The following is a 27,207-nucleotide window of genomic DNA, read 5'->3' as shown; positions in this document are numbered from 1 at the left end:
GCAGGGTTTCGACATGTTGCCCAGGCTGGTCTCAAACTCCTGGGCTCAAGCGATCCTCCTGCCTCAGTCTCCCAGAGTGCTGGAATTACAGGCATGAGCCACTGTGCCCTGCCAAGATTTTCACTATATACAGGCATGATTGGCTGGGTTCGGTGGCTCACGCCTGTAATCCCAGCATTTTGGGAGGCTGAGGTGAGTGGATCGTTTGAGGTCAGGAGTTCGAGACCAGCCTGGCCAACATGGTGAAACCATGCCTTGACTAAAAATACAAAAATTAGCCAGGCATGGTGGTAGGTACCTGTAGTCCCAGCTACTCAGGAGACTGAGGCAGGAGAATTGCTTGAACCAGGGAGGTGGAGGTTGCAGTGAGCTGAAATCACACCACTGCACTCCAGCCTGGGTGATGGAGGGAGACTCTTTCTCAAACAACAACAACAACAACAACAAACAGGCATGATTAAGGACATCAATTCTCAGATCCTTAACTTCTAAGCATACCTTTTCCTAAAACTGATCACCTAAGAACACACAGAGAAAGTGACCCATTATTAATAAACCATACTGAACAAATGCATGGAGCCATAAAATCTGAGATACCACAGCATCAATGTTGAGAAAGCAAGTGATTCCATAATTGGGAAAGAAACCCCAGGTGGTTTTCAGTTCTTTGTTTTTAACAAAATGGACCCAATTAATGATAACTGATCAATATGTGATTTTCTGGCATAGAATTCAGAAGAAATTAAAATAATTGAGAAATATTGCTATAAAAATACAATCTGTATTTCTATATTCTTATTTATGTGAATAAAACTCAGAGTTTACATAAATAAAAGAGAATTTGACACATAACTGAAAATAAACTGTATCTCATTCTAGCAACTGCTGATAAACAGGTTTTTAAAAAAGTCATATTCATAAAGAATATATAAGCTGACTAAAAACCAGGCCTATCTACCTCATTAAAATAGAAAAACACCAGTACATTGCTTATATTTAATAACTCAAATTATATAATATATATATGTTGCTTTGGTCAAAAGTTCCTAATTATCTTGTTTTTTGAGACAGCGTCTCACTCTGTCTCCCAGGCTGGAGTGCAGTGGCGCGATCTCGGCTCACTGCAACCTCTGCCTCCCAGGCAAGTGATTCTCCCGCCTCAGCCTCCTGAGTAGCTGGGACTACAGGCATCCACCACCACGCCCAGCTAATTTTTGTATTTTTAGCAGAGATGGGGTTTTGCCATGTTGGCCAGGCTGGTCTCAAACTCCTGACCTCAGGTGATCCACCCACCTTGGCCTCCCAAAATGCTGGGATTACAGGTGTGAGCCACCATGCCCGGCCCTAATGGTAATTTGATATTGAGGAAATGTCTAAAGCTTGGAGCCCTGTGATCATAGAAAATAAAAGATGTGAATTTCAATTTATATAGCCATAATTTTGTTGCTGAGAAGTATGATGAAATAAACAATAATTTTTAAGATTAATAATATTTCCTACTTTGAAGCCCTGCTCTCTATCTGAGAAGTTTCAGAGATGGGTTCTCTCAACCTGACTGGCTAGGATGAGCCACTGCCTCGCTTTTTTTCCTGGCAACACCATCATTTTGTCTCAACTTTGCTGGGCTACAGGACCTAGGGCATCTAAGAAGTGGATCAGGTTAGGATCCAACTTTTCATCTCCACCAGAACAGAGTTTAACGACTACTGAAGAGAAAAGGATCTTATGTCCAAGGATATAATTCATCTGCCAGGACAAAAGAAGTCCCACCTATGTGCCCTTCTGAGGAATATGCTCCAGGAAGTACTCCAACCAAATGAAAATGAAATCAGAGTAAAGGCGCAACATAGGGAAGCTGAAGGGTGTAAGAAACTATGGTGAACAATGAATGCAGTAATTTTTGGTTAAATCTAAATGGAGATGGTAAGTTGGGAATTTGAATGTAAGAGACATACCATGGGGCAAAACTTAACAAACGCCTAGAAATAAACTTATAAGTCATCTCAGCAAAACTCAGAATTTGAGGATGGGGGCTGTAGAAGATGAAGTCCAAAAGCTTCCTCTCATCAGGGAAGAATTTCTTTTTTTTGAAACTGAGTCTTGCTCTGTCGCCCAGGCTGGAGTGCAGTGGCACAATCTCGGCTCACTGCAAGCTCTGCCTTCTGGGTTCACGCCATTCTCCTGCCTCAGCCTCCCAAGTAGCTGGGACTACAGGCACCTGCCACCACGCCTGGCTAATTTTTTGTATTTTTAGTAGAGACGGGGTTTCACTGTGTTAGCCAGGATGGTCTCAATCTCCTGACCTAGTGATCCGCCCGCCTCGGCCTCCCAAAGTGCTGGGATTACAGGCAGGAGCCACCGTGCCCGGCCAGGGAAGAATTTCTTAATGGAAGATTGAGGCATGGTTAATGTTTACTTTTTACACAGCAGTAGGCAAATATATATTTAACAATCATTGTTAAATATTGGAAAGTAGGCCAGGTGCACTGGCTCATGCCTCTAATCCCAGCACTCTGGGAGGCAAAAGTGGACAGATTGCTTGAGCCCAGGAGTTCGAGACCAGCCTGGGAAACACGGAAAAAAACCTATCTTTACAAAAAAAAAAAAAAAAAAAAAAAAACCACAAAAATTAGCTGGTCATGGAGGCACATATCTGGAGTCCCAACTACTTGGGAAGCTGAGGTGGGAGGATCACTTGGGTTGGGCAGGTAAAGGCTGCAGTGAGCCAAGATCACTCCACTGCACTCTAGCCTGGGAGACAGAGACCCTATCTCAAAAAAACGACACACAAAAAATTGGAATGTAACTGTCAGCAGGATGGAGACGAATATATAACTTTCTAGAGAAAGGAAATGAAATTAAAAAGGAAAAAGGAGAAAACCACAAACTTTAATAAATAGCAAATATTAAATAAGATGGAAGTGAATAATAGCATGTATATATTACTGTAATAAATACAAATGATTTGAATTCTCCTATCAAAGACAAGGAGAGGCTGATAGAGAAAGATACTGAATAACAGAATGGGCAGATATGAACCAGGCAAATGAAAAAAAAATACAAAATAAGACTTAGAATGTTATTATGACATAAAGCATGATTTAAGGCCAAAAGCTATTATTACATAGAAGGAACAGGTACATAAGAATAAAAAGAAAAAATGACAAAGAACGTAGATACAAATAGCTACAAACTTTGTATGCATCAAATAACATATGGCAAAATATAATAAAAAAAAGCACCCTGGTAATATAAGGAAAGCTTGGTTTTAAAAATGCAATCCTCGAGAGAGATTTTTTAAAATATTTCTTTCAGAGTTTACCAAATAGACACAAACTAAGAAAGGATTAGAAGAATTGAATAATTCATAAAAATTTAAACTCTACAGAGACTATATATTCTTCTCCAATAGTCACCAAATACATACGAAAATTGGTCATGTAAATGGCCGTACAGAAAACTATTAAATTATAAGAAGATATACAAGCAGCCAACAAGCATATGAAAAAATGCTCAACATGCTAATCATGAGAGAAATATAAATCAAAACCACAGTGAGATACCATCTCACACTAGTTAGAGTGGCTACCATGAAAAAGTCAGAAAACTAAAGATACTCGCAAGGTTGAGGAGAAAAGGAAACATTTGTACGCTGCTTGTGTGAATGTAACTTAGTTCAGCCACTGTGGAAAGCAGTTTGGAGATTTTTCAAAGAACTTAGAACTACCACTCGACTCAGCAATCCCTTTAATACAAATCATTCTACCAAAGACACATGCACGCATACGTTCATCGCAGCACTATTCACAATAGCAACATGGAATCAACCTAGATGCCCATCAATGGTGGACTGGATAAAGGAAATGTGGTACGTACACCATAGAACACTTCACAGCCATCACAACATGAAACCATGGACTTTGCAGCAACATAGATGCAGCTGGAGGTCATTATCCTAAGTGAATTAATGCAGGAACAGAAAACCGAACACCACATGTTCTCACTTATAAGTGGGAGCTAAACATTGAGTACTCGTGGACACAAAGATGGGAACAACAGACACTGGGGTCTACTTGAAGGTGGAGGGTGGGAGGAGGGTGAGGGTTGAAAAACTACTTATTGGGTACTATGGTCACTACCTGGGTGACCAAACCATTTATACCCCAAACCCCAGCGATGTGCAATTTACCCATGTAAAAAACCTGCCCCCAGTGACATGCAATTTACCCAGGTAAAAAACCTGCACATGTACCCCCTAAACCTAAAATAAAAGTTGAAAAAAACAAAACAAAACAAAGAAAATGTCATAATGAGGGAGAAAAACATCTATTTTACAGGCCACATTTTCAGACCAAAACACAGTAACATCAGAAACCAAAAGCCAAAATATAGTTTCACAAATTGTAATACAGGAACACCTTGTTTGATTGTCCTTAGCTTTATTGTGCTTTGCAGGCGCTGAGTTTTTTTTTGTTTGTTTTTGTTTTTTTTTTCAAATTGAAGTTTGTGGCAACCCCGCATCAAAGAAGTCTTATGGGCACCATTTTTCCAACAGCGGGTGCTCACTTTGGGTCTCTGTGTCATATTTTGGTAATTCTCACATTTCAAGCTTTTTATCATTATTATATCTTTATGGTGATCTGTGATTGGTGATCTTTCGTATTACTGTTGTAATTGCTCCAGGGTGCTGTGAACCATGTCCACATAAGATGGCGAAGTTAATTGATAAATGTAATGTGTGTTCTGACTGCTCCACAAAACAGCTGTTCCCCATCTCTCACCCTCTATTTGAGCCTCCCTATTCCCTGAGACCCAACAATGTTGAAATTAGGCCAATTAATAACCCTACAATGGCCTCTAAGTGTTCAAGTGAAAGAAAGAGTCCCACATCTCTCACTTTAAATCAAAAGCTAGACAAGGTTAAGCTTGGTGAGGAAGGTATGTTGGAAGCCAAGACAGGCTGAAAGCTGGGCCTTTTGCACCAGTTAGCCAAGCTGTGAATGCAAAGGAAAAGTTCTGCAATGAAATTAAAAGTGCTACTCCAGTGAACATATGAATGATAAGAAAGTGAAACAGCCTTATTGCTGATGTGAAGAATGTTTGAGTGGGCTGAATAGAAGATCAAACCAGCCACAACATTGTCTTCAGCCAAAGCCTAATCCAGAGCAAGGACCTAACTCCTTCAATTCTATGGAGACTGAGAGAAGTGAGGAAGCTGCAGAAGAAAATTGGAAGCCAGCAGAAGTTGGTTCAGGAGGTTTAAAGAAAGAAGCCATCTCCAGATCATAAAAGTGCAAAGTGAAGCAGCAGGTACTGATGTAGAAGCTGCAGCAAGTTACCCAGAAGATCTAGCTAAGATTATTGATGAAGGAGGCTACACTAAACAATCGATTTTTCAATGTAGATAAAACTGTCTTCTGCTGGAAGAAGATGCCATCTAGGACATTCATAGCTAGAGAGGAGAAGTCAAGGTCTGGCTTCAAAGCTTCAAAGGATAGGCTGACTTTCTTGATAGGGGCTAATGTAGCTGGTAACTTGAAGTTGAAGCCAGTGCTCATTTACCATTCCAAAAATCCTAAGGCCCTTAAGAATGATGCTAAATCTACTCTGTCTAGGCTCTAGAAATGGAACCATGAAGGCTGGATGACAGCACCTCTGTTTACAGCATGGTTTACTGAATATTTTAAGCCCCATGTTGAGACCTACTCCTCAGAAAATAGGTTCCTTCCACGATATTAATGCTTATTGACAATGCATCTGGTCACCCAAGAGCTCTGATGGAGATGTACAAGGAGACGAATGTTGTTTTCATGCCTGCTAACATAACCTCCATTCTGTAGCCCATGGATGAGAGGGTAATTTTGACCTTGAAGTCTTATTATTGAAGTAATACATTTTGTAAGACTATAGCTGTGATAGTGATTCCTCTGATGCATCTGGGCAAAGTAAATTGGAAACCTTCTAAAAAGGATTCACTATTCATTTTTTTTTTTTTCACCAGAACATCAAGATGAAGGATTCGCCATTCTAAATGCCATGAAAATCATTCATGATTCTTGGGGGGAGGTCAAAATATCAACCTTAGCAGGAGTTTGTAAGAAGGTGATTCAAACCATCATAAATGAACTTGCGGGGGTTCAAGACCTCAACGGAGGAAGTAACTGCAGAGATGGTGGTTGATTGCAAGAGAACTAGAATTAGAAGTGGAATCTGAAGATGTGGCTGAATTGCTGCAATCTTATGAGAAAACTTGAAGGGATAAGGAGTTTCTTCTTAAGGCTGAGCAAAGGAAGTGGTTCCTTAGATAGAATCTACTCCTGGTAAAGATGTTCTGAACACTGTGAAAATGACAACAAACAACTTAAAATATTACATAGCCTTAGTTGATCAAGCAGTGTCAGGGTTTGAGAGGATTGAGTCCAGTTTTGAAAGCAGTCTTACTGTGAGTAGAATGATGTCCAACAGCACTGGATGCTGCAGAGAAACCTTTCATGAAAAGGAAATTTAATTATGTCTTTTGCAGCAACACAGATGAAACCGGAGGCTATTATTTTACATGAAATAACTCAGAAACAGAGAATCAAACACTGCATGGTCTCACTTATAAGTGGGAGCTCAATAATGTTTATACATGGGCATACGGTGTGGAATAGTAGACATTACAGACTCAGAAGGATGGGAGGGAGGTAAGGGATAAGAAATTGCTTAATGGGCCTGGGGCAGTGGCTCACACCTGTGATCCCAGCACTTTGGGAGGCCAAGGTGGGTGGATAACCTGAGGTCAGGAGTTCAAGACCAGTCTGGCCAACATGGTGAAACCCTGTCTCTACTAAAAATACAAAAAAAAAAAAAAAAAAAAAAAAAAAAATTAGCCGGGCGTGGTGGAGGCAGGAGAATGGCATGAACCTGGGAGGCGGAGCTTGCAGTGAGCCGAGATTGCGCCACTGCACTCCAGCCTGGGCGAAAGAGCAAGACTCCATCTCAAAAAAAAAACAAAAAAAACAAAAAAACAAAAATTAGCTGGGCGTGGTGGCGCGTGCCTGTAATCCCAGCCACATGGGAGACTGAAGCAGGAGAATTGTAAGAAGCAGCAGGAGAATTGCTTGAACTCGGGCGGCAGAGGTTGCAGTGAGCCAAGATTGCACCACTGCACTCCAGCCTAGGCGTCAGAGTGAGACTCCATCACACACACACACATACACACACACACACACACAAATTGCTTAATGGGTAAAATGTACATTATTTGGGTGATAGTTACATTAAAAGCCCAGATTTCACCTCTATGCAATATATCCATGTAACAAAACCGCATGCACTCGTATCCCTTAAATTTATACCAAAAAAGGCAAAAAAGAGGCCGGGTGCGGTGGCTCACACCTGTAATCCCAGCACTTTGGGAGGCCGAGGGGGGCTGATCACAAGGTTAGGAGTTTGAGACCAGCCTGACCAACTGGTGAAACCCTGTCTCTACTAAAAATATAAAAATTAGCTGGGTGTGGTGGGACGTGCCTGAAGTCCCAGCTACTCAGGCGGCTGAGGCAGGAGAATTGCTTGAACCCAGGAGGCAAAGGTTGTAGTGAGCTGAGATCACGCTATTGCACTCCACCTGGGGTGACAGAGTGAGACTCCATCTCAAAAAAAAAAAAAAAAAAAAAAGCAAAAAAGAGGAAGAGTTCACTGATGTGGCAAACTTTGTTGTTGTCTTATTTTAAGAAATTACTACAGCTACCCCAACCTTCAGCAACCATAACCCTGATCAGTCAGCAGCCATCAGCATTGAGGAAGGCCCTTTATCAGCAAAACGACTGCAACTCGCTGAAGGCTCATATGATTGTCAGCATTTTTTAGCAACATAGTATTTTTAAATTAAAGTATGTACTTTTTAAAGTCATGATGCTATTGTGCCCTTAATAGACTATAGTATGGTATAAACATAACTTTTATATGCACTGGGAAATTAAAATATATGTGTGACTCACTTTATTGTGATATTTGCTTTATTGCGGTGGTCTGGAACCAAACTCACAATATCTCCGAAACATGCCTGTACTTGAAAAATAGGAAACATACCTTTATATAACCCCTGGATTCTGGCCCTATCCCCTTCAAAGCAACCAACTAACTATCCCTAAAACTGAAATAACAAAGTCTAGAAGTTTATGGAAAGAAGGGCATGTCATATAAAAGTTTATAGGGATGGATATAAGGACAAATTTTGAATGATTTTGTAGGCAACAAAGATTACAGGATATCCTGTCAGTTCCCAGTTCTGGATTATCTGCTTCTATAGAGGTTAGTGCCCTTTATTGTTTTTGAGTTATTTTACGACTTAATTTTTTTTTTTTTTTTTTTTTTAGACACAGTCTCACTCTGGCACCAAGGCTAGAGTGCGGTGGTGCATGATCACAGCTCACTGCAGCCTCAAACTCCCCAGCTCAAGTGATCCTCTAATCTCAGCCTCTAGAGTAGGTGGGACTACAGGTGCGCACCACCATGCCTGGCCAATTTTTTTTATTATTATTAATAGTATTTGTAGAGACAGGGTCTCCCCTATGCTGCTCAGGCTGGTCTCTGGAACCCTTGGGCTCATGTGATCCTTTTGCCTTGGCCTCCCAAAGTGCTGAGATTATAGGCGTGAACCACGGTGCCTGGCCATTTTACAACTTTGCAGGTTACAGAAACAGATAGTATTGCAAATAACTCATCCACAGGACTGCAAACAGATTTCGTTTGATGGAACACAGCTGATTACTACTGTGGAGATACTGACCAGTTTTGCATCTGTTGGTGAATTTATTTCAGCATTCCTGATTGCCTATGTAATCATGCATTTGTTAATCCTCCTTTGAGCCTGTTGTGATAGCTTACTGATTCCCCCTTTAATTAATGAATTAAATACTTGACATGTGTTAATCTTATATTTGTATGACAGTCATGATTTTAACTTAAAAAATTATCTTTTAACACAGGTGGAGGCATAATGGAAAATATATAGCTTTAAATGTTTTTATTCCTAAAGACTAAGTGAACTTAATACATGAAATTAGAATAACAAAATAAAATGAAAGAAAAGCAGGGGAAATAATTATTAAAATAAAAGCTGAGGCCAGGCACGGTGGCTCACACCTGTAATCCCAGCACTTTGGGAGGCCAAGGCGGGCGGATCATGAGGTCAAGAGATCAAGACCATCCTGGTCAACATGGTGAAACCCCGTCTCTACAAAAAATACAAAAAAATTAGCTAGGTGTGGTAGTGTGTGCCTGTAGTCCCAGCTACTTGGGAGGCTGAGGCAGGAGAATTGCTTGAACCTGGGAGGTAGAGGTTGCAGTGAGCCGAGATCACGCCACTGCACTCCAGCTTGGCGACAGAGCAAGATTCCGTCTCAAAAAAAAAAAAAAAAAAAAAAAGCTGAAAGCTGAAATGAATGAAATGGAGGAGGGCTAGAGAAATAAATAAAAGCAAAACTGCTACTTTTACTTTAATACAAATGACTAAATAAGTAAACCCTTAGCATACTAAGTAGAAGACTAAAAATACAACAATTAAAAAAAAGAAACCCCAAAACCAGTAGTAACAAGAAAGGTGGTGGACCCCCAAATGCCAAAGATATTAAAATATTTTAAAAAGAAAGTTAAATGGAATCATAGGGCCACATAATTGAAAATTTAGAGCAGAGTAAATGATGTTTTTTCTTTTGCTAAATATAACTACTAAAATTGGTCCAGATAAGGTATACAACCTGAACAGATCAGTAATTACAGAAAATAATTGGGAAGTTTGTTAAGAATGTTACAATGAAAAAGAGTATCAGCCAAGATAACAGAACAGATAATTTCTGAGATAGTCAAACTATTTCAGGTCACCGAAAAAGAAGAAAAGAGCTCCAGTTTATTTTTAGAGTTGCACAAGCTCCAATTTATTCTTAGAATTGCATAAGAAACAAGCAAAAATCAGAGATAGCACTAAAAAAGAAAACTAGAGACCAGCTGCATGTATGTGTATACAGACGTTGCCACTTATCAACAAGGATCCATTCTGAGAAATACGGCGTAGCCTATGGCTCCTAGGCTAGAAATCCATACAGCACGTGAATGTGCTGAGTACTGTAGGTAATGGTAACACAATGGTAAGTACTTGTCTATCTAAATATAACTAAACATAGAAAAGGTACTGTAGCCCAGGCGTGGTGGCTCATGCCTGTAATCCCAGTACTTTGGGAGGCTGAGGTAGGTGGATCACTTGAGCCCAGGAGTTCGAGACCAGGCTGGGCAGCATGGCAACACCCCATCTCTACAAAAAATATGTGGTGGTACATGCCTGTGGTCCCAGCTACTTGGGAGGCTGAGGTGGGAGGATCACCTGAGCCTGGGGAGGTTGAGGCTGCAGTGAGCTGTGATTGTGCCACTGCACTCCAGCCTGGGTGACAGAGTAAGACTCTGTCTCAAAAACAAAACAAAACAAAAGTACAGTAAAAATATGGTATAAAAGATAAAAATGTGGTACGCCTGTTTAGGACACTTATCGTGAATGGGGCTTGCAGGATTGGCAGTTGCTCTGGGTGAGTCAGTGAGTGAGTGGTGAGTGAATGTGAAGGCCTAGGTCATGACTGTGTACTACTGCAGACCTTATAAACACTGTACACTTAAGACTACTCTAAACTTATTAAAAAAGTCTTTCTTCAGTAGTAAATTAAGTACAGCATATTTTAACTGTTTTACTTTATACATGTATTAACTAGATTTTGAATCATCAAAATCTTTTGTAACACTTAGCTTAAAACACAAGCATTGTACAACCATACGAAAATATTCTTTCTTTATATCCTTATTTTATAAGCCTTCTATATTTTAATTTTTTTTTTTTTTTTTACTTTTTCAAATTAAAAAAAAAACAAACAAAACTAAGACACAAACATGGACATTAGCCTCAGCCTAGGCAGGGTTCAGATCATCAAGATATCAGTAGGCAACAGGAATTTTTCAGCTCCATTATTATTACGAGATCGAGATCACCATTGTAACATGGAGTCTGTCGTTGGTCAAAATGCTGTTATGCAGCACACGACTAGAGTTGTAAAACTTCCAGACAAGATATTAGAAGACGAAATCCAGCAGTGTTTTGGAAGAATAATTCAACATGACCAAGAGGATTTGTTCCAGGAATGCAAGGTGACTTAACATACCAGGCTATATGCTGCACAAATTCACTGTGTCAACATATTTAAGTGCAAAACGCAAATACTTATGGCTAACAATTTTAAGAAGATATTTGATAAAATTCAGCAATGTATCCTGATAAGTGAAATTGCATCAGTATTTTATATGAACTTATCAAAAGAATGAATATGAAAATATTAAGTCTTCTACTCAAAAACCTTTATTTAACTCCTATGGTAAACATTATTCAGTCAAATTATGTAGTCCATTTTTATTATATAAGGTCTGTGTTTCTTTTTTTTTGAGATGGAGTCTCGCTCTGTCGCCCAGGCTGGAGTGCAGTGGCGCAATTTTGGCTCACTGCAGCCTCCACCTCCTGGGTTCAAGCAATTTCACTCTAAGTGAAAACTGGAGCCGAAGAAAATGACCTAAGTATTATAAAAACCATTATCCAAAGGAGTGGTGTATATTACGTTGGAAAATTCTAAAGTTAGAATTAGGGACACAGCAAGGATGCCAGTTATATCAGCATTGTTTGGAGGTTCTGGCTAAAGCAACAGGACAAGAAAACAAAATAAGTGGTAAAAATATTCTAAGGGAAGAGATAAAACAATCTGAAAATAAAAGACTATATCAGATAATTATAAATCATATTTATCAGAGACCAAGAATTTCTAATAAATGCCATTCATTACTGAGAATTTTTCTTTAATAGAGACAAATATACCCTATTTTGGCTTTTCTTGATGTTTGCAACAAATGCAAAAATTCCTATTCACAATTATGATAAAATTATGGAATAATTAAAAAAACACAGGGCCGGGCATGGTGGCTCACACCTGTAATCCCAGCACTTTGGGAGGCTGAGGCAGGCGGATCACTTGAGGCCAGGAGCGCAAGACCAGCCTGACCAACATGGTGAAACCCCATCTCTACTAAAAATACACACAAAAAAATTAGCCAGGCATGGTGGCAGGCACATGTAATCCCAGCTACTCGAGAGGCTGAAGTGGGAGAATCGCTTGAACCCAGGAAGTGGAGGCTGCAGTAAGCCAAAATTGCGCCACTGCATTCCAGCCTGGGTGACAGAGCGAGACTCCATCTCAAAAAAAAGAAACACAGACATTATATAATAAAAACATACTACATAATTTGACTGAATAATGTTTACAATAGGAGCTAAATAAAGGTTTTTGGGTGGAAGACTTAATATTTTTGTAGTCATGCTTTTGATAAGTTCATATAAAATACGGATGCAATTTCAATAAAAATCTCCAAAAGGTTTTCTTTTTCAGTGGGGGTGGTTTAGGTACTGGATAAAATAACAGTTTCTTTGGAAGAATAAATACCTAAGAATTGCTAAGAACATTTTGGAAAATAATAGCTGGGGGAAGCTTTGTAAGTCTAAAAGATTAAGTTTACCTTAATGCTAGTATAATCAAGTATGTGATGTTGGCAAGCCAGATCTTCTTCTAGAATCTCAGATCTCTAATCTTCCAGAATAAAGAAGTTCTAGAAGTATATTTGTGAATTTTATCTACACGATGGGTTAAATTAGGATTTCAGTTTTCAGGAAAATAATATTTAACAAATGGTCCTGGCATAAGTGGACAGTCAAACCTGTTCATCGTAACATATAAATATGAGTTCTTGGCATGAGCTGTAATCCCAGCACTCTGGGAGGCCGAGGTGGGCAGATCACTGGAAGCCAGGAGTTTGAGACCAGCATGGACAACATGGCAAAATCTCGTCTCTACTAAAAATACAAAAATTAGCCAGGCGTGGTGGCATCCACCTGTGATCCCAGCTACGTGGGAGGCTGAGGCAGGAGAATCACCTGAGCCTGGGAGGCAGAGTGGGAAGTGAGCTGAGATCACGCCACTGCCCTCCAGGCTGGGCGACAGAGCCAGACTCCGTCTCAAAACAAGAAAAAAAAAAAAAAAAAAAAAAAGAATTCTGGCTGCAGCGAGGAGCCAATGAAAAACAAACAAGCAAGCAGTAAAAACCCTAAAGGGAAAACCAATTTAGTCTCAGGGGAAGGATGGACGTTCTTAGAAAACACAGGTGCCACAAATGAAGTGACAGAAGAATCTAACTACAGAAAAAGACAGTTATTTTTATATGGTGACAGCCCCACAAGTAAAGTCAAAAGACAATGACAGGAGGGGAAGAAACTCAGCAATGTGTGACTGACGTCGGGTTAACGTCCCCAACTTCCCAATGACCAAGGAGAAAAAGGAGGGAGTAAGAGTTCTAAGTTCATAGAAGAGAGAAGCACACATGGTCAACCAGCCCATGCAGAGATGTCTCAGAAAACGCAGACCACAACACCAGCTAGGGGAGTGCACAAAGGCCAGATGACCATTTTCACGCAGCAGATTGATAAAACTTCCAAAGGTAGTTGAGCCCACATCAGGGATGAGACTATCACTGTGAAAATTAATCTGGATTTATGCAAGTACAAACTATGGAAACTCCATGAAACTTACTCTTTTGAATCTACTTACAGGAAAAAAAAAAAAAAAAGAGCTGAATATGAGAGTTTACTGGGGCAGTTGTAATGGCAAAAATATTCCCTAAACAACCTGAATAATCATAATAGCAAGATGACGGACTAAAGCCTGGCATATCTATAACATTTGTTTAAAAAAACTAGGTCTAGTTGTGTTGACCCACAGGACTGTCAATAAATGGAATAATCAAAGCAAGTTGCAGAGAAATGTACGGAGTATGATACAATTACTATAGAACTAGGAAAAACCTTTTCTATGTTATCTTTTGACTCTACGTATATTGGTAAGAACACAGAGCACCTAACATTACTTACCTTGGGTGGGGTGAGAATACGGAGGGGCTGGAAGTTGTAGGCTTGGTGTTTGTACAATTCTGTGTATAATTTATTCCAAAGAATAAGTTTTACTGTTGTAGTTTGTAAAAAGACAAAACAACCAACAAATCAAATATGCGTGTGTGTACATCTCTATGCATGCATGTGTATGTATGTATGTATGTATGTGTATGTATATATATATAGAAGGCAGCTGGTAGGTAGAGATCTAAGGATACAAAAGGAAATATAGAATATAAAAAATATTATGCTTAATTAAACTACAACTTTATAACTGGAGTAGAAAACATATATACGTAAGCATAAAAAAAAGATTGATAGGGGCCAGGCACAGTGGCTCACGCCTGTAATCCCAGCACTTTGGGAGGCCGAGGCGGGTAGATCACAAGGTCAGGAGATTGAGACCATCCTGGCTACGGTGAAACCCTGTCTCTACTAAAAATACAAAAAATTAGCCAGACGTGGTGGCGGGTGCCTATAGTCCCAGCTAGTCAGGAGGTTGAGGCAGGAGAATGGTGTGAACCCGGGAGGTGGAGCTTGTAGTGAGCCGAGATTGCGCCACTGCACTCCAGCTTGGGTGACAGAGCGAGACTCCGTCTCAAAAAAAAAAAAAAAAGATTGATAGGAAGTCCATCAAAATGGTTACAATCTGTATAGTTTATATCTGGACAGTAAGATTATTAGTAACTTCTATTTTTTTCTAGTAATATTCTGTTTTTCATATTTTCTATCTTGAATACACATTATAATCAGGAAAAAAATCCTTTACAGTTGAAAAAAGTGGGAAAAAAGAAAGGTGTAGAAAATAGGGCCATGACAATGGAAGTTTCCCAGCTGAAATTCAAAGGCAGAGTAGCTTTTCTAAAGGGCTGTAAGCAATAAGTTTAAAGTGACAAAATTATTTAAATCACTAACATTGTACACTGCAAGCCTTTTCTGTTTCTTACCAAAAACCATAGTTAATAACTCACTATTATCATTGATGATAGGAAAATAAAGAAATTATGGTAAATATAATATAGCAAGTCATCAAAATTGTGTTCAACTATTACGGATCAAAGAAAGAAGAATAAAAGTGGTAAAAATGTATCTAAGTATTCTCATAATATTCTAAATATGCTTCTGTCCTAAGAGTAACCTCCCCTCCTCACCAATCCTTGCTGACAGCAGAAATGAGTGCTATTACAACCTTAGAGAATGGCTTAAGGTACAAATATGGGTGATTCTAGCTTGCTCTCTGGCACCACCTACTGATCAAACAGCATTTCAATGTAAAACAACACAATTTGAATTTTTCTCTTCTCAATACAACCTATGCTTTGGAAAAAATCTAGGTACTCTCTCAGTCCACTCATCTGGATTCTGCACAGATATTAACGTCTCAAAAATGGTATTCTAGAAAATTCTGTCTTGTTAGTAGAAACTTTCATCATTTTTGCGTCTAAACAGAAATGCCAGGATTGTCTGAAGTTTCAAAATGAAAACGACAGTGGGATGGATCACTTTATCACTTCAGGTACCACATCTATTTAATGTGACTGTGGAGGAGGTAAGATGATTGTGTGACATTTATTAGAGGACTAAAAACCTTTGCTGCTTCAGTTTGTTTTTGACTAATGACTCACGCCCCATCATTCCCAAATCCCACCTTGGCTCTAAAGAATCATTAACATTCAGTATATTTTAATCAGATATCAATTTATTAGGGAACCATTAATTTTCTGCTCATTAGCACTAAACTTTTTTTTTGGGTCAAGTATCCATGTCACATTATGTAGAAAATGGTCCTTCATGCCAATAGACTTTATGTATAAAACATGAATACCCCCCAAACTCTGGGGAGTATTCCAGAATGGGGCAAAAGAGAGGCTGGGAAGTACCATTTACTACACAAATGTAATAAGATGGACAAAAACCTTTATTAGAGTTGGAAAATCAAGTTGGAAACAAACACATATATTCACTACTTAATGCATTTAATTCCAACCCCTCATTGGAATCACCTTGGTAACATTTAAGATTCTACAACAGTTACAATGCGACGATTCGGAGGTGGTCTCAAAGTTGTTACAGTGTTAAAAAAAATTATAGTAAGCAGTATAAAATTACAATTTATTATGGGGCCAGGGGGATTCACAACCATCCTTAAAAACATTAAGAGCAAACCACGGCCAGGCATGGTGGCTCACACCTGTAATCCTAGCACTTTGGGAGGCTGAGATGGGCAGATCACTTGAGGTCAGGAGTTCAACATGATGAAACCTCGTCTCTACTAAATATACAAAAATTAGCCAGTCACGATGTCGTACACCTGTGGTCCCAGCTACTCGGGAGGCTGAGGCACGAGAATCACTTGAACCTGGGAGGCGGACGTTGCAGTGAACCAACATCGCGCCACTGCACTCCAGCCTGGGAAACAGAACGAGACTCCGTCTCAAAAACAAAACAAAACAAAGAAAACATTAAGAGCAAACCTTTTAGAGAATTCTACTTATGATTTCTTTTTCCCAATTCCTTTCCCCTACTCCTTTTGTTTTTCAAGCACTAATCTGGTATGGAGTCGGCGGGACACAGCAAAGCTGGATGGGCTGCCCCTTGAATGATAGAGTAGGTCTGCTTGGGTATTTCTTGCTGGGAAGAGGAGGAGAAGACCGGTGGCGCTGTGGTGGCCACTGCGATGTTCTGGCCTCCATCGCTCACCACTGTCACTTCTGCTGTCCCCTCCTGAATCAAGGCGTTTAGGCCTTCAAAGTCAGTGCAAGTAATACCCGAACTGGTAATGAAAGTCTGATTGCCAGAGCCTTCCTGGGGGCCACCTGGGGCCGTGGGGATGAGAGTCTGGTGCAGAGTGGCTCCGTCCGTCTGGTCGTGAGTGGTCAGCAGGACTGCCGGCTGGGTCATTGCGCCCGCCTCGCTCGGACACCGCGAGGACTGAGTGGGGGCAATCAGACTGACCTGGCGTAGGATCTGCAGCCGGCTGTTCCCTGGGAGTTCCTCTGGGTTCTGGGCCACCAAGGCAGGCGGGACGATGTTTACTGCAGCCGCGGCAGCCTGGACGATGGTGTTCGCCTGGGGCACCTGATGCCCAACGATGATTTTGACTCTTCCCTCGCTGAACTGGGGCACTTGGCTGGGCTGGAGGGGCACCTGGAGGTGTCCCACAGTGAGGGGCGTGGCGGGCTGCTTGCTGGGGTCGATCTGAAACTGGAGGACGGTCACGTCTGAGTTCTTACTCTCATTGTACTCACTGTGCTGTCTCTTGTGGCTGCGGAGTGAGTCCTCCCGCATGAAGGAGGCATCGCATATATCGCAGTGGAAAGTCTTCTTGGCATCCAGCTTGGCCACCTGCCGGCTGCTCTGCCTGCCCGTGTCCTTCCTCTCCAGAGCCTCGGTCTTAACCATGTCCCCATGGAACTTCTTCATGTGCTTGCTCAGGTTGCTGGGCTGTTTGGTGTCGAAGCTGCAGTAGTTGCACTTGAAAGGGCGGTCGGTGCAGTGGATGCGCTCGTGGATACGCAGGGCGGCCTTGCTGGAGCAGGAGTAGCTGCATTCCGAGCACTTCTCAGGATGCTCCGACTGGTGCACGCGGCTGTGCTTCCGGAGGGTGGCTTTGCTGTCACCCAGGAAGTCGCAATGCGGACACTTGAAGTTATTCCCGCTGTGCTTGATACGGATGTGCGACTTGAGGTTCCCCTTCATGGTGCAGCGGACATTGCAGAACTCGCACTTGAAAGGCTTCTCCCCCGAGTGCACCCGCATGTGCCTTTTCAAGTCCGAGCTGATTTTGAACTTGGCGCTACAGAGCCAGCACTGGAAGGGGGCGTCCCCTGTCAACACAAGGTGAGTTTCGATAAGAACAGGCAGGCAACAACCACAGCGGATCCCCCCGAAGCACACACCAGAAAATCGCTTATACAAGGTGAGTGGGTGCAGACCTCCTAACTGCAGCTTCTAGCAGCCCCTGGGAGTGGGGGAAGAGGGGCAGGGCTTCTTTTTCTTTCCCCAGACCCAAACCACCACCAATGGTATCAAACCCAGAAGAAAAATGGGAAATCGAAAAGAGCAATTTAATTGTCCCAGATAAAATAAGATTTACAAGTATACTTGTTACATTCTTTAAAACACTCAAACTATCTTTCATACAGTTAATGTGCCCACTCTGCTAGTTAATGGTTCACAGTTGAAGACTTTTGCACAACCCGTTGATTTTGATTGAATTACATGTTGTAACAGATTCAACAATATATTTTCGAATGGGTCAGCTCCGTGCTGCACTCATTGGAGTATGGTTTTACAATGACTGAAACACCCAGCTTATATTTCATGCAGATCTTTATTAATAAAGATGTGTTTCTTGCACAAAATTTATTTATCCCATATTGCCAGCTGCGTTCTTTACTTGTGAAGTTACAAAATCCAGCTGCTTGATTTTTTAAAAAAAATTCATATTCGCTGAAAGATGAGCAAGGCAAGTGAAATTGCAAACATCTGATTGGATACCATATTCCAAATTTACTTCCTCAATGAATGCCAAGTCCAAATTATCTGAGGCAATGACAATTCAAGCAAATTGGCGACCCCTCATTTCAACATTGTTTAAGTAAGCAAAATAGCAGCTAATATTCTTCAATGGCTTCCGGGATGACAGGCGCTATGCTGAGCACTCCACAAGCATGGTCTCGCTTGATGCTGGGAAGATTGCCCTGTGGTGGGTGCTATTATTAATATTGTTTTTTAACACAGTTACACAGAGGAGAAGGCTGAGACCCAGACAGACTACAAAACTTGTTCTTGGTCGCCCCGTAGTACAAAGAAGGGCTTGGATTCCAATCCAGGCTGACTCCAAATCTGGTATTTTTAGATGCTAGGTAATTATCTGTGCATATAACTGATGTTTGCTTTCTTAGGCCATAAACCCACAAGACGGGATGGTGTTCCAGCTTTTTGACATAGGATCTGCTACTTCACCATGAGCTGCTTAATGAATGCAAACAAAGATGGCAGGAGGCAACTGAACAAGCTTCTAGAACACTGAAAGGCCTAAACCTAAACTTAAAAAAAATGCTTTGTATGACTGAATACCACCAAGATCATACATACTAAACTCTAGAACAAGGAACAGTAAGCTACAGCCTATGGGCTAGATCCTGCCCACGGCCTGTTTCTATAAAGTTTTACTGAAACATAGCCATGCATATTTGTTTACATATGGTTACTTGCCTGCCATAATGGTAGAGGTGAGTATTTGTGATAGATACTGTATGGCCCACAAAGCCTAAAATATTTACTATCTGGCCCTTTTCAGAAAAAGGGCCTTTTGCCGCCTGAGAATGTTGTTCTTAACCTTTTTTATGCCATTACCCCTTTTTGGCAGTTTAGTAAAGTCCATGGAACCCTTCTTAGATAATGTTTTAAATGTACCAAATAAACTAAAATAAAAACCAATAGGAATATAAAAGAAACTAATTATATTAAAATAGTTATTAAAGAGAAAAAATTGTGATATGCCAATGTGTGTGTTTCATTAATGCATTCAAGAATCAGACCTAGAGGCAGGTCTAGTAACTACAGTCATTTCTAAATAAAGAAGAGTGTAAAAGATATTTTGCTCTATCTGCAGCAATCATTATGAAGGGATCTTTGATTTCCACTGGCGACAACTTTACACGCACTGTTATCAGATTGGTTGCCTGTTTTCATGACTGAAGGACATGTCAAATTTTAATACAGCCTAGTGAAAATGAAGACGTCTTTTTTTTCCCCACCCCCCATCCAAGGACCTCCCTCCCAAATCTACTCATGGATTTCTCAGGGGCAGACGTCTGTAGACTCAAAGTCAGAATCCTTGCTCCAGAATGTTTTACTAGGTTTTCCAGTTATATCCCTGCCAAAATTATAGTGACAGTCCTTTTTCACTTTTTTTTTTAGCAATCTGCAGAGGTGAGACCCAGAAAATCCAGAAAACCAAATCTCGCAGCTAAGTTGCAGAGCTTAACAACGTTTTTTGGCATGAAAGCAAAGGTTTTAAATTCCTTTGTCTTTTTTTTTTAATTTAACCATAAACATTTCTTTAATGAAGTATACTGGTCAAATAATCCCACTGGACACTAAGGTCTTCAAAGCTAATGACTATGTTCATTCTTGCCTACTACCTGATTCCCACTGTGTCTGGCACATAGTGAGGTTTAAAGAATGTTGGATGAATAAGCGACATATATTTAAGTTGACAGATCTTCCTTGAGTTTGGGTTGCTACTAAAACAAGTGTTGATGTAGTCTATCAAATCGCCGAAAGGGTGAAAACAAAATCCTATTAATTTACAGTTTTACCAGTGCCACAGATTTATAAAAGGGAAAATGAACATTCCACAAAGACCATGCATAAATGGCACATATTTAAATTTTTGAAAAACACACCTTTTCTAGACCAATTTTAAAGATGCTGCTATAAATAGTAACTTAATCCTTACAAATCAAAATGAACCATTTTCATAAATGAATTTTTCAGCTTCTCTAACTTAGGCTGGGGGAAATTTCTGAAGCAAATCAGTTGGGCATCAATTATGCCAACGTCTTAACTTGCTGTAGATTACAAAAACGTTCCCAAATCTCCGCACCTCCTACCCCTCCTTGTAGCATAGCCTCTGCCATGTATGTACTTAGGCATGTTCTCCCATGATCCATGACAAAAGCCTCAACCATGTCGTTGGGTCTGGCCAATGGCATATTTAGTAACTTGAAACAAGGAATGGCTTGAAATGGGCTTGTGCACTGGGGCTTGCTTGCTTGCTTACACCTCAGTCATGACCATGAGGTCAATCTTGGCCTAACCTGCTGGTCTCAGGAGAAGGCCAAGAGACACGTGGAGCAGAGCTGATTTCCTCAGCCACGGCCAGTGGACGGCCAGCCCATAACCAGCAGATCCTCAGACTAATAAGAGAGCCCAGCCAAGGTCAGCTGGTTTGCCCAGCTGATCCCCACATGGATGGGAACAGAAAAAGCATATTGCATCTATTGAGGTTTTGTGGGCTATTACGCTGCATCACTGTGACAACAGACAATGGATACAGATATTGGTATCTAGAAGAAGGGTGATGCCATAACAGAGAACCAAAATACAGAGCATTGGTTTTGAGATTGGGCTGCATGTGGAGGTTGGAAAAATGGCAATGCACACTACTTAATGGCAAACATTTGGTAAGACTGTCACTCATGGTAGCTTAGAAGACAGAAAATGTATGTCATGAGTTTTGGACTTGAATAAAGAGATAAATTCTAGGCAGAACAGTGAAAGTGTTTTATAAGCTGCATATGATAAAAGACTACAAGAAAGAGACAAACTCAAAAAAAGAACTGGACATTTTCTAAGCAGAATTTAGATGGAATATAGAAAGTCAAAGATTTACTGGATATAGTTTCTCATCTCCAGCCAGCTTCTCCAGCCAGCTTTCCCAAGTAAGACAAAAGCCTGGGACAAAGACCATATCTAAGAAAATAGTCTCAGAGTGAAGACCAAATGTAAAATAAGGGGTCTGAATGTAAAACTCTTTATTAAAATCTCCAAAAGAGAATCAAGAATGGTGAGAACTAAGTTGGTGCCAAGTATGTTCTCTCAGCTGGACAAAGGACTCCTAAAACCCACAGAAGGTTAAATGCCAAAAGTGCCTATAATTGAGTTTAGAAAAAGAGGCGAGATTCCAAAAGAATTGTGGGTGTGGCTTTTGGCATATGGATACATAGGAAACTTACACAGTTTTTAAAGACAGCTCTACCAGCAAAACTGTCACCAGCCTTACTAAAACAAAAGGTAAAAGACCTCCAGCTTTTGGTAGACAGGAAGCAAGCTGAGAAAGTTTCTCAAAGGTACATTTTGCAATCTTTTTCAGAAGTAGCTTAGGAAAGTGATGGAAAGGATGTTCCAATGGGCAGGGTTAAGAACCAAAGAGCTGAGCCAAGGCCTAATCAAGAAACATTCCCTATTCCCTGAGTAGGGGGAACTTGTGCCCAGAAGAATTTCAGAAATGCTATGGACCAGGGACTGACCAATGCCTCCCATTCTTCTATACTACTTTCTTTCTTTCTTTTTTTTAATTATACTTTAAGTTCTGGGATACATATGCAGAACGTGCAGGTTTGTTACACAGGTACACACGTGCCATGGTGGTTTGCTGCACTCATCAACCCGTCATCTACATTAGGTATTTCTCCTAATGCTATCCCTCCCCTAGCCCCCCACCCACCAACAGGCCCCGGTGTGTGATGTTCTCCTCCCTGTGTCCATATTGTTCAACTCCCACTTATGAGTGAGAACACGTAGTGTTTGGTTTTCTGTTCCTGTGTTAGTTTGCTAAGAATGATGGTTTCCAGCTTCATCCATGTCCCTGCAAAGGACATGAACTCAACCTTTTCTATGGCTGCATAGTATTCCATGGTGTATATGTGCCACATTTTCTTTATCTAGTCTATCATTGATGGTCATTTGGGTTGGTTCCAAGTCTTTGCTATTGTGAATACTGCTGCAATACACACACGTGTGCATGTGTCTTACACTACTTTCAAATGGTAGAATTATGGTAATTATTTTGGCTTTTTGTTTTACCACGGTATATTGGGTGCATCATGATAGACAACTTGTCTTTTATTTCAACCGTCTCTAGATGAAGAGAAACCATATCCAGACCCAAGGGAGATCACACAATTGTGGTCTTTAAGGCTGATCCTATGATTGGATGAGATTTGTGAATGCATTTTGCCTGTCAGAGAGATGTGAGTGATGGTGGGGATAAAGGTGGACTGTGGTTGTTTGCAAAAATGGTCCCAATTCAGCCCGGCACGGTGGCTCACACCTGTAATCCTAGCACTTTGGGAGGTTGAGGCGGGTGGATTGCCTGAGCTCAGGAGTTTGAGACCAGCCTGGTCAACATGGTGAAACCCCATCTCTACTAAAATACAAAAAATTAGCCAGGCATGGCAGCGTGCACCTGTAATCCCAGCTACTCAGGAGGCTGAGGGAGGAGAATCACTTGAACCCAGGAGGCAGAGGTTGCAGTGAGCTGAGATCACGCCACTGTACTCCAGGCTGGGCGACAGAGTGAGACTCCATCTCAAAAAAGAAAGAAAAAAAAAGTCCCAATTCTTCACCTTCCCTGCATCCCTGACCTTTGCCATGTAACACTGTGACGACCTCTCACTGTAGGTGAGCTCAGTCCCACCCTTGACACCAGGATGAAACATGTGACTTGCTTTAGCCAATGTGATGCTTGACAACTTATAGAAGCAAAGACTTGAAATGGGCTTACACTGGGGCTTGGTTGCTTGCACCTCTGCCATCCTCATGAGAAGGACAAGCCTGGGTTAGTCCATGGTCCCAGGAGGAAGATGAGAGATGCACAGAACAGAACCAGATTGCCTCAGCAAAGGCCAGTGGACAGCCAGCCAGCCCATGGCCAGCAGATCCCCAGGCAAATCTGAAAGGCACCCAGCCTTCCCCACACATGTGGTTAAGCCAAGCCAAGATCAACAGAGTTGTCCAGTCAACTTCCTGCTGACCTAAAGTATGTTAGCACAAATGTTTATTATACAACACTGAGATTTCATGGTTGTTACTGCAGCATTACTGAATCATTATCTAACTGATACACCTAAGGAAAAAAGTATGTAATTTGTTGAGTTACCTACTCTGCTAATTTTGCTGTACGTTTTTTGGCCAAGCTGTTCCATGCTGCACTAGAGTATGCTTCAAAAATGATTGGAATGCCTAACCATAATGCAGAATTTATCAAAGATACGTGGCTTATATGTGTATTTCATTTCATGCACCTCCTCAATTACATATTTTACGAGTGAATCAGTTATAAAGTTATATAAAGAGATACACATATGTATAACGTTATAAACTTCATGGTTTTCTCCTATTTTACTGAGAAGGGCTCTTCAAGGCAGCTGAAAAGCAAAACTGCAAATGGGCCAGGTACAGTGGCTCATGCCTGTAATCCCAGCACTTTGGGAGGCTGAGGTGGGCAGACCACTTGAGGTCAGGAGTTCAAGACCAGTCTGACCAATATGGCAAAACCCCACCTCTACTAAAAATAGAAAAAGTTAGCTGGGTGTGGTACAACATGCCTGTAATCCCAGAAATTTGGGAGGCTGAGGTGGACAGACCACTTGAGGTCAACAGTTCAAGACCAGCCTGACCAATATGGCAAAACCCCATCTCTACTAAAAATACAAAAAATTAGCTGGGCGTGGTGCAACATGCCTGTAATCTCAGCTTCTTGGGAGGCTGAGGCACAAGAATTGCTTGAGCCTGGGAGGTGGAGGTTGCAGTGAGCTGAGATAGCGCCACTGCACTCCAGCCAGGGCAACACAGCGAGACAAAACAACAATAACGACAACAACAAAAACTGCAAACAACGGGATGAGCAAAGGTTCTAACTCGATTTCTTACATTGTGGCTGAATGCTTTAAGGTGCTTATGGTTTATGCCATAGAAAGTGAGGAGCGTAGAGAGCAAATAACAGGCAGGACTCACCCGTGTGGGATCGCAGGTGGACAGTGAGCTGGCTGGAGTTGCGGCTGGCGTAGGGGCAGATCTGGCATTTGAAGGGCCGCTCGTCTGAATGGATCCTCAGGTGCTTGTTGAGGCTGCTGCTGTCGGCAGCGGCGTAGTCACACGTCTTACATTTGTAGGGCTTCACGCCCGTGTGGCACCGCATGTGAGTTTTCAGCTTGTCTTTCCGGCTAAAGCACTTGCCACAGACTTCACACTTATGGGGTTTGTCTCCTTCAAACACATACACACACAGATGGCAGCAGGAAACAAGATTAAAAAAGGAAAAGGCTTATTTCCCACTGCCTTACGAAAAAAGTCATATACAACCACCAAAGAATATTCAGAAAACCCTAAAACACTGGGTGGATGATTGGCAAAGAGCTAACATCTTGGGAGAGGGGAAGTTTCTTCCATGTTCCTTATTGATATTACTTGAATTTTTTAAATGATGAATATGAATTTCTTATAAAGTTTTTATAAATTAAAAATAGAAGGCAATTAAAATTTTAACGTATAGGTACGTAAAATAGTTACAGTTTTGTTAATTTTCTCTTGTATTCACTCTCTCCTTTTTCCATTTCACAACAGAGATGCGCCCTAAAATTTGGAATACCTAAGTTTCAGCAGAGTTCGTGGCTGACCAGGGAAAGATTATACTTCTCAGCCTCGCCTGCAGCTAGGTGTGATCTGTGACTAAGTCCTTATAAAGCGATGGCAGAGAAGGGGGTGAGGGCAGGTGAGTGAGCGGGTGAGGGCAGGTGAGTGAGCAGGTGAGGGTGGCATACCAGCGGATGGTGGAGTAATGTAACAGAATGAGGTGGGAGGAACTTAAGTGCCTGGATGGTCCCTAGGACAGAGCTGCCCATCTGTCCTAGCCTGCCTGCTCACCTCTGTACTGTTACACGGGACAGAAACAAACCCCTATCTTGTTTGAGCTGGTGTTTCAGTTTCATTCTTACAGCAGCTTAATCTGAACCTCACGAATGCATATGTCAACTTGACATCTGTGAACTACTGCTAATTTTTTGATGTATATTTTTCCAATCTGTGTGTGGGTATGTTTTTGGTACATAAAAACTCCTGGCTAACATCAATTTAAATACTTACTTTTTGAGTGGCACTGTGCCTTTGAATTACTTTAGTTAATCCTTGCAACAGCTGGAATTAGAACCCAGGACCGTCTTATGGTTTTTTTTTTGTTTGTTTGTTCATTTGTTTTTTGAGACAGAGTCTCGCTCTGTCGTCCAGGCTGGAGTGCAGCGGCGCAATCTGGGCTTACTGCAAGCTCCACCTGCCAGGTTCACGCCATTCACCTGCCTCAGCCTCCTGAGTAGCTGGGACTACAGGCGCCCACCACCATGCCCGGCTAATTTTTTGTATTTTTGGTAGGGACGGGGTTTCACCATGTTAGCCAGGATGGTCTCGATCTCCTGACCTCGTGATCCACCCGCCTCAGCCTCCCAAAGTGCTGGGATTATAGGCGTGAGCCACCGCGCCCAGCCTATTTTTTTTTTTTTTGCCAAATACTGCACTGCCTCCCTATTGACTACTTTCTTACACTTACAGTAATTTCGATCACCTGTTTCATATCATGATATATCCACAACAAGGTTGTTAAGGCTGAAGTATTTCACTGTATGGATGTGCATAAATTACTGAACCCATTCCTTACTTGGCCATGAAAAAGAGTAAATCAATATGACATACTGCTGTGAAATGATGTCCAATGGTAAATGAAAAACAGCAAGTTGCACTGATAGCGTGTATCGTATTAACTTAATAAGACATGGAAAAAATTAAATGTGTGTTTTTAGACCTGGTCTAGGCATGCAAATATTTCAGAATGAGACATAGAGATCTATTAGGACAGCTGACTTTTGGTCATGGAAGGCTGTGAGTCAGGATTTTCTTTTTTTTACTTTATATATTAAATACATATTTTGACCAAATCGTAACTAGCCAAGTGCTAAAATAGCCAAAGCTGATCACTGTCATCATAAAATAAATATTTGGGATTTAAGAATACATCTAAAAGTTTATTAAAGATCAGCATTTTGGCTGGGCACAGTGGCTGTTGCCTGTAATTCCAGCACTTTAGGAGGTCGAGGCAGGCAGATCACTTGAGGTCAGGAGTTCGAGACCAGCCTGGCCAACATGGTGAAACCCCGTCTGAACTAAAAATACAAAAATTAGCTGGGCATCATGGCAGGCACCTGTAATCCCAGCTACTTGGGAGGCTGAGGCAGGAGGATCACTTGAACTCGGAAGGCAGAGGTTGAGGTGTGCCAAGATTGTGCCACTACGCTACAGCCTGGGTGACAGAGTGAGACTCCATCTCAAAAGGGAAAAAAAAATTGGCATTTTTATTATTAAACATTTTAGTAGGCTGGGTGTGGTGGCTCACGTCCGTAATCCCAGCACTTTGGGAAGCCAAGACAGGCGGAACACGAGGTCAGGAGATTGAAACCATCCTGGCTAACACAGTGAAACCCCGCGTCTACTAAAAATACAAAAAATTAGCCGGGCATAGTGGCAGGTGCCTGTAGTCCCAGCTACTCAGGAGGCTGAGGCAGGAGAATGGCATGAACCTGGGAGGCGGAACTTGCAGTGAACCGAGATGGCGCCACTGCACTCCAGCCTGGGCGTCA

At 41.4% G+C, this 27,207-nt stretch overlaps 1 protein-coding gene across 4 annotated transcripts in view; it reads right to left on the bottom strand.

Moving 5' to 3' along the window:
• The window catches only part of ZFP64 (ZFP64 zinc finger protein), a 113,629-nt gene that overhangs the window by 57,233 nt on the left and 29,189 nt on the right, over window positions 1–27,207 (bottom strand). For 2 of the 4 annotated variants that reach the window (XM_032142454.2, XM_032142453.2), the window contains exons 5-6: window positions 24,539–24,790; window positions 15,686–17,835 (exon numbers count right to left, since the gene is read on the bottom strand). In XM_032142454.2, coding sequence (XP_031998345.1) covers window positions 16,553–17,835; window positions 24,539–24,790 — 1,535 coding nt within the window. In that variant the 3' untranslated portion in view covers window positions 15,686–16,552. Of the gene's footprint in view, window positions 1–15,685; window positions 17,836–24,538; window positions 24,791–27,207 lie in introns of those variants that run through there. The other 2 variants (XM_058433052.1, XM_032142455.2) reach the window with 2 other exon arrangements.

The sequence above is a fragment of the Hylobates moloch genome, unplaced genomic scaffold (genome assembly GCF_009828535.3).
Source record: "Hylobates moloch isolate HMO894 unplaced genomic scaffold, HMol_V3 SCAFFOLD_21, whole genome shotgun sequence".
Taxonomy (NCBI): Eukaryota; Metazoa; Chordata; class Mammalia; order Primates; family Hylobatidae; genus Hylobates; species Hylobates moloch.
The sequence above is the reverse complement of the archived record's forward strand: the minus strand, read 5'-3'. Positions and strand labels throughout refer to the sequence as shown.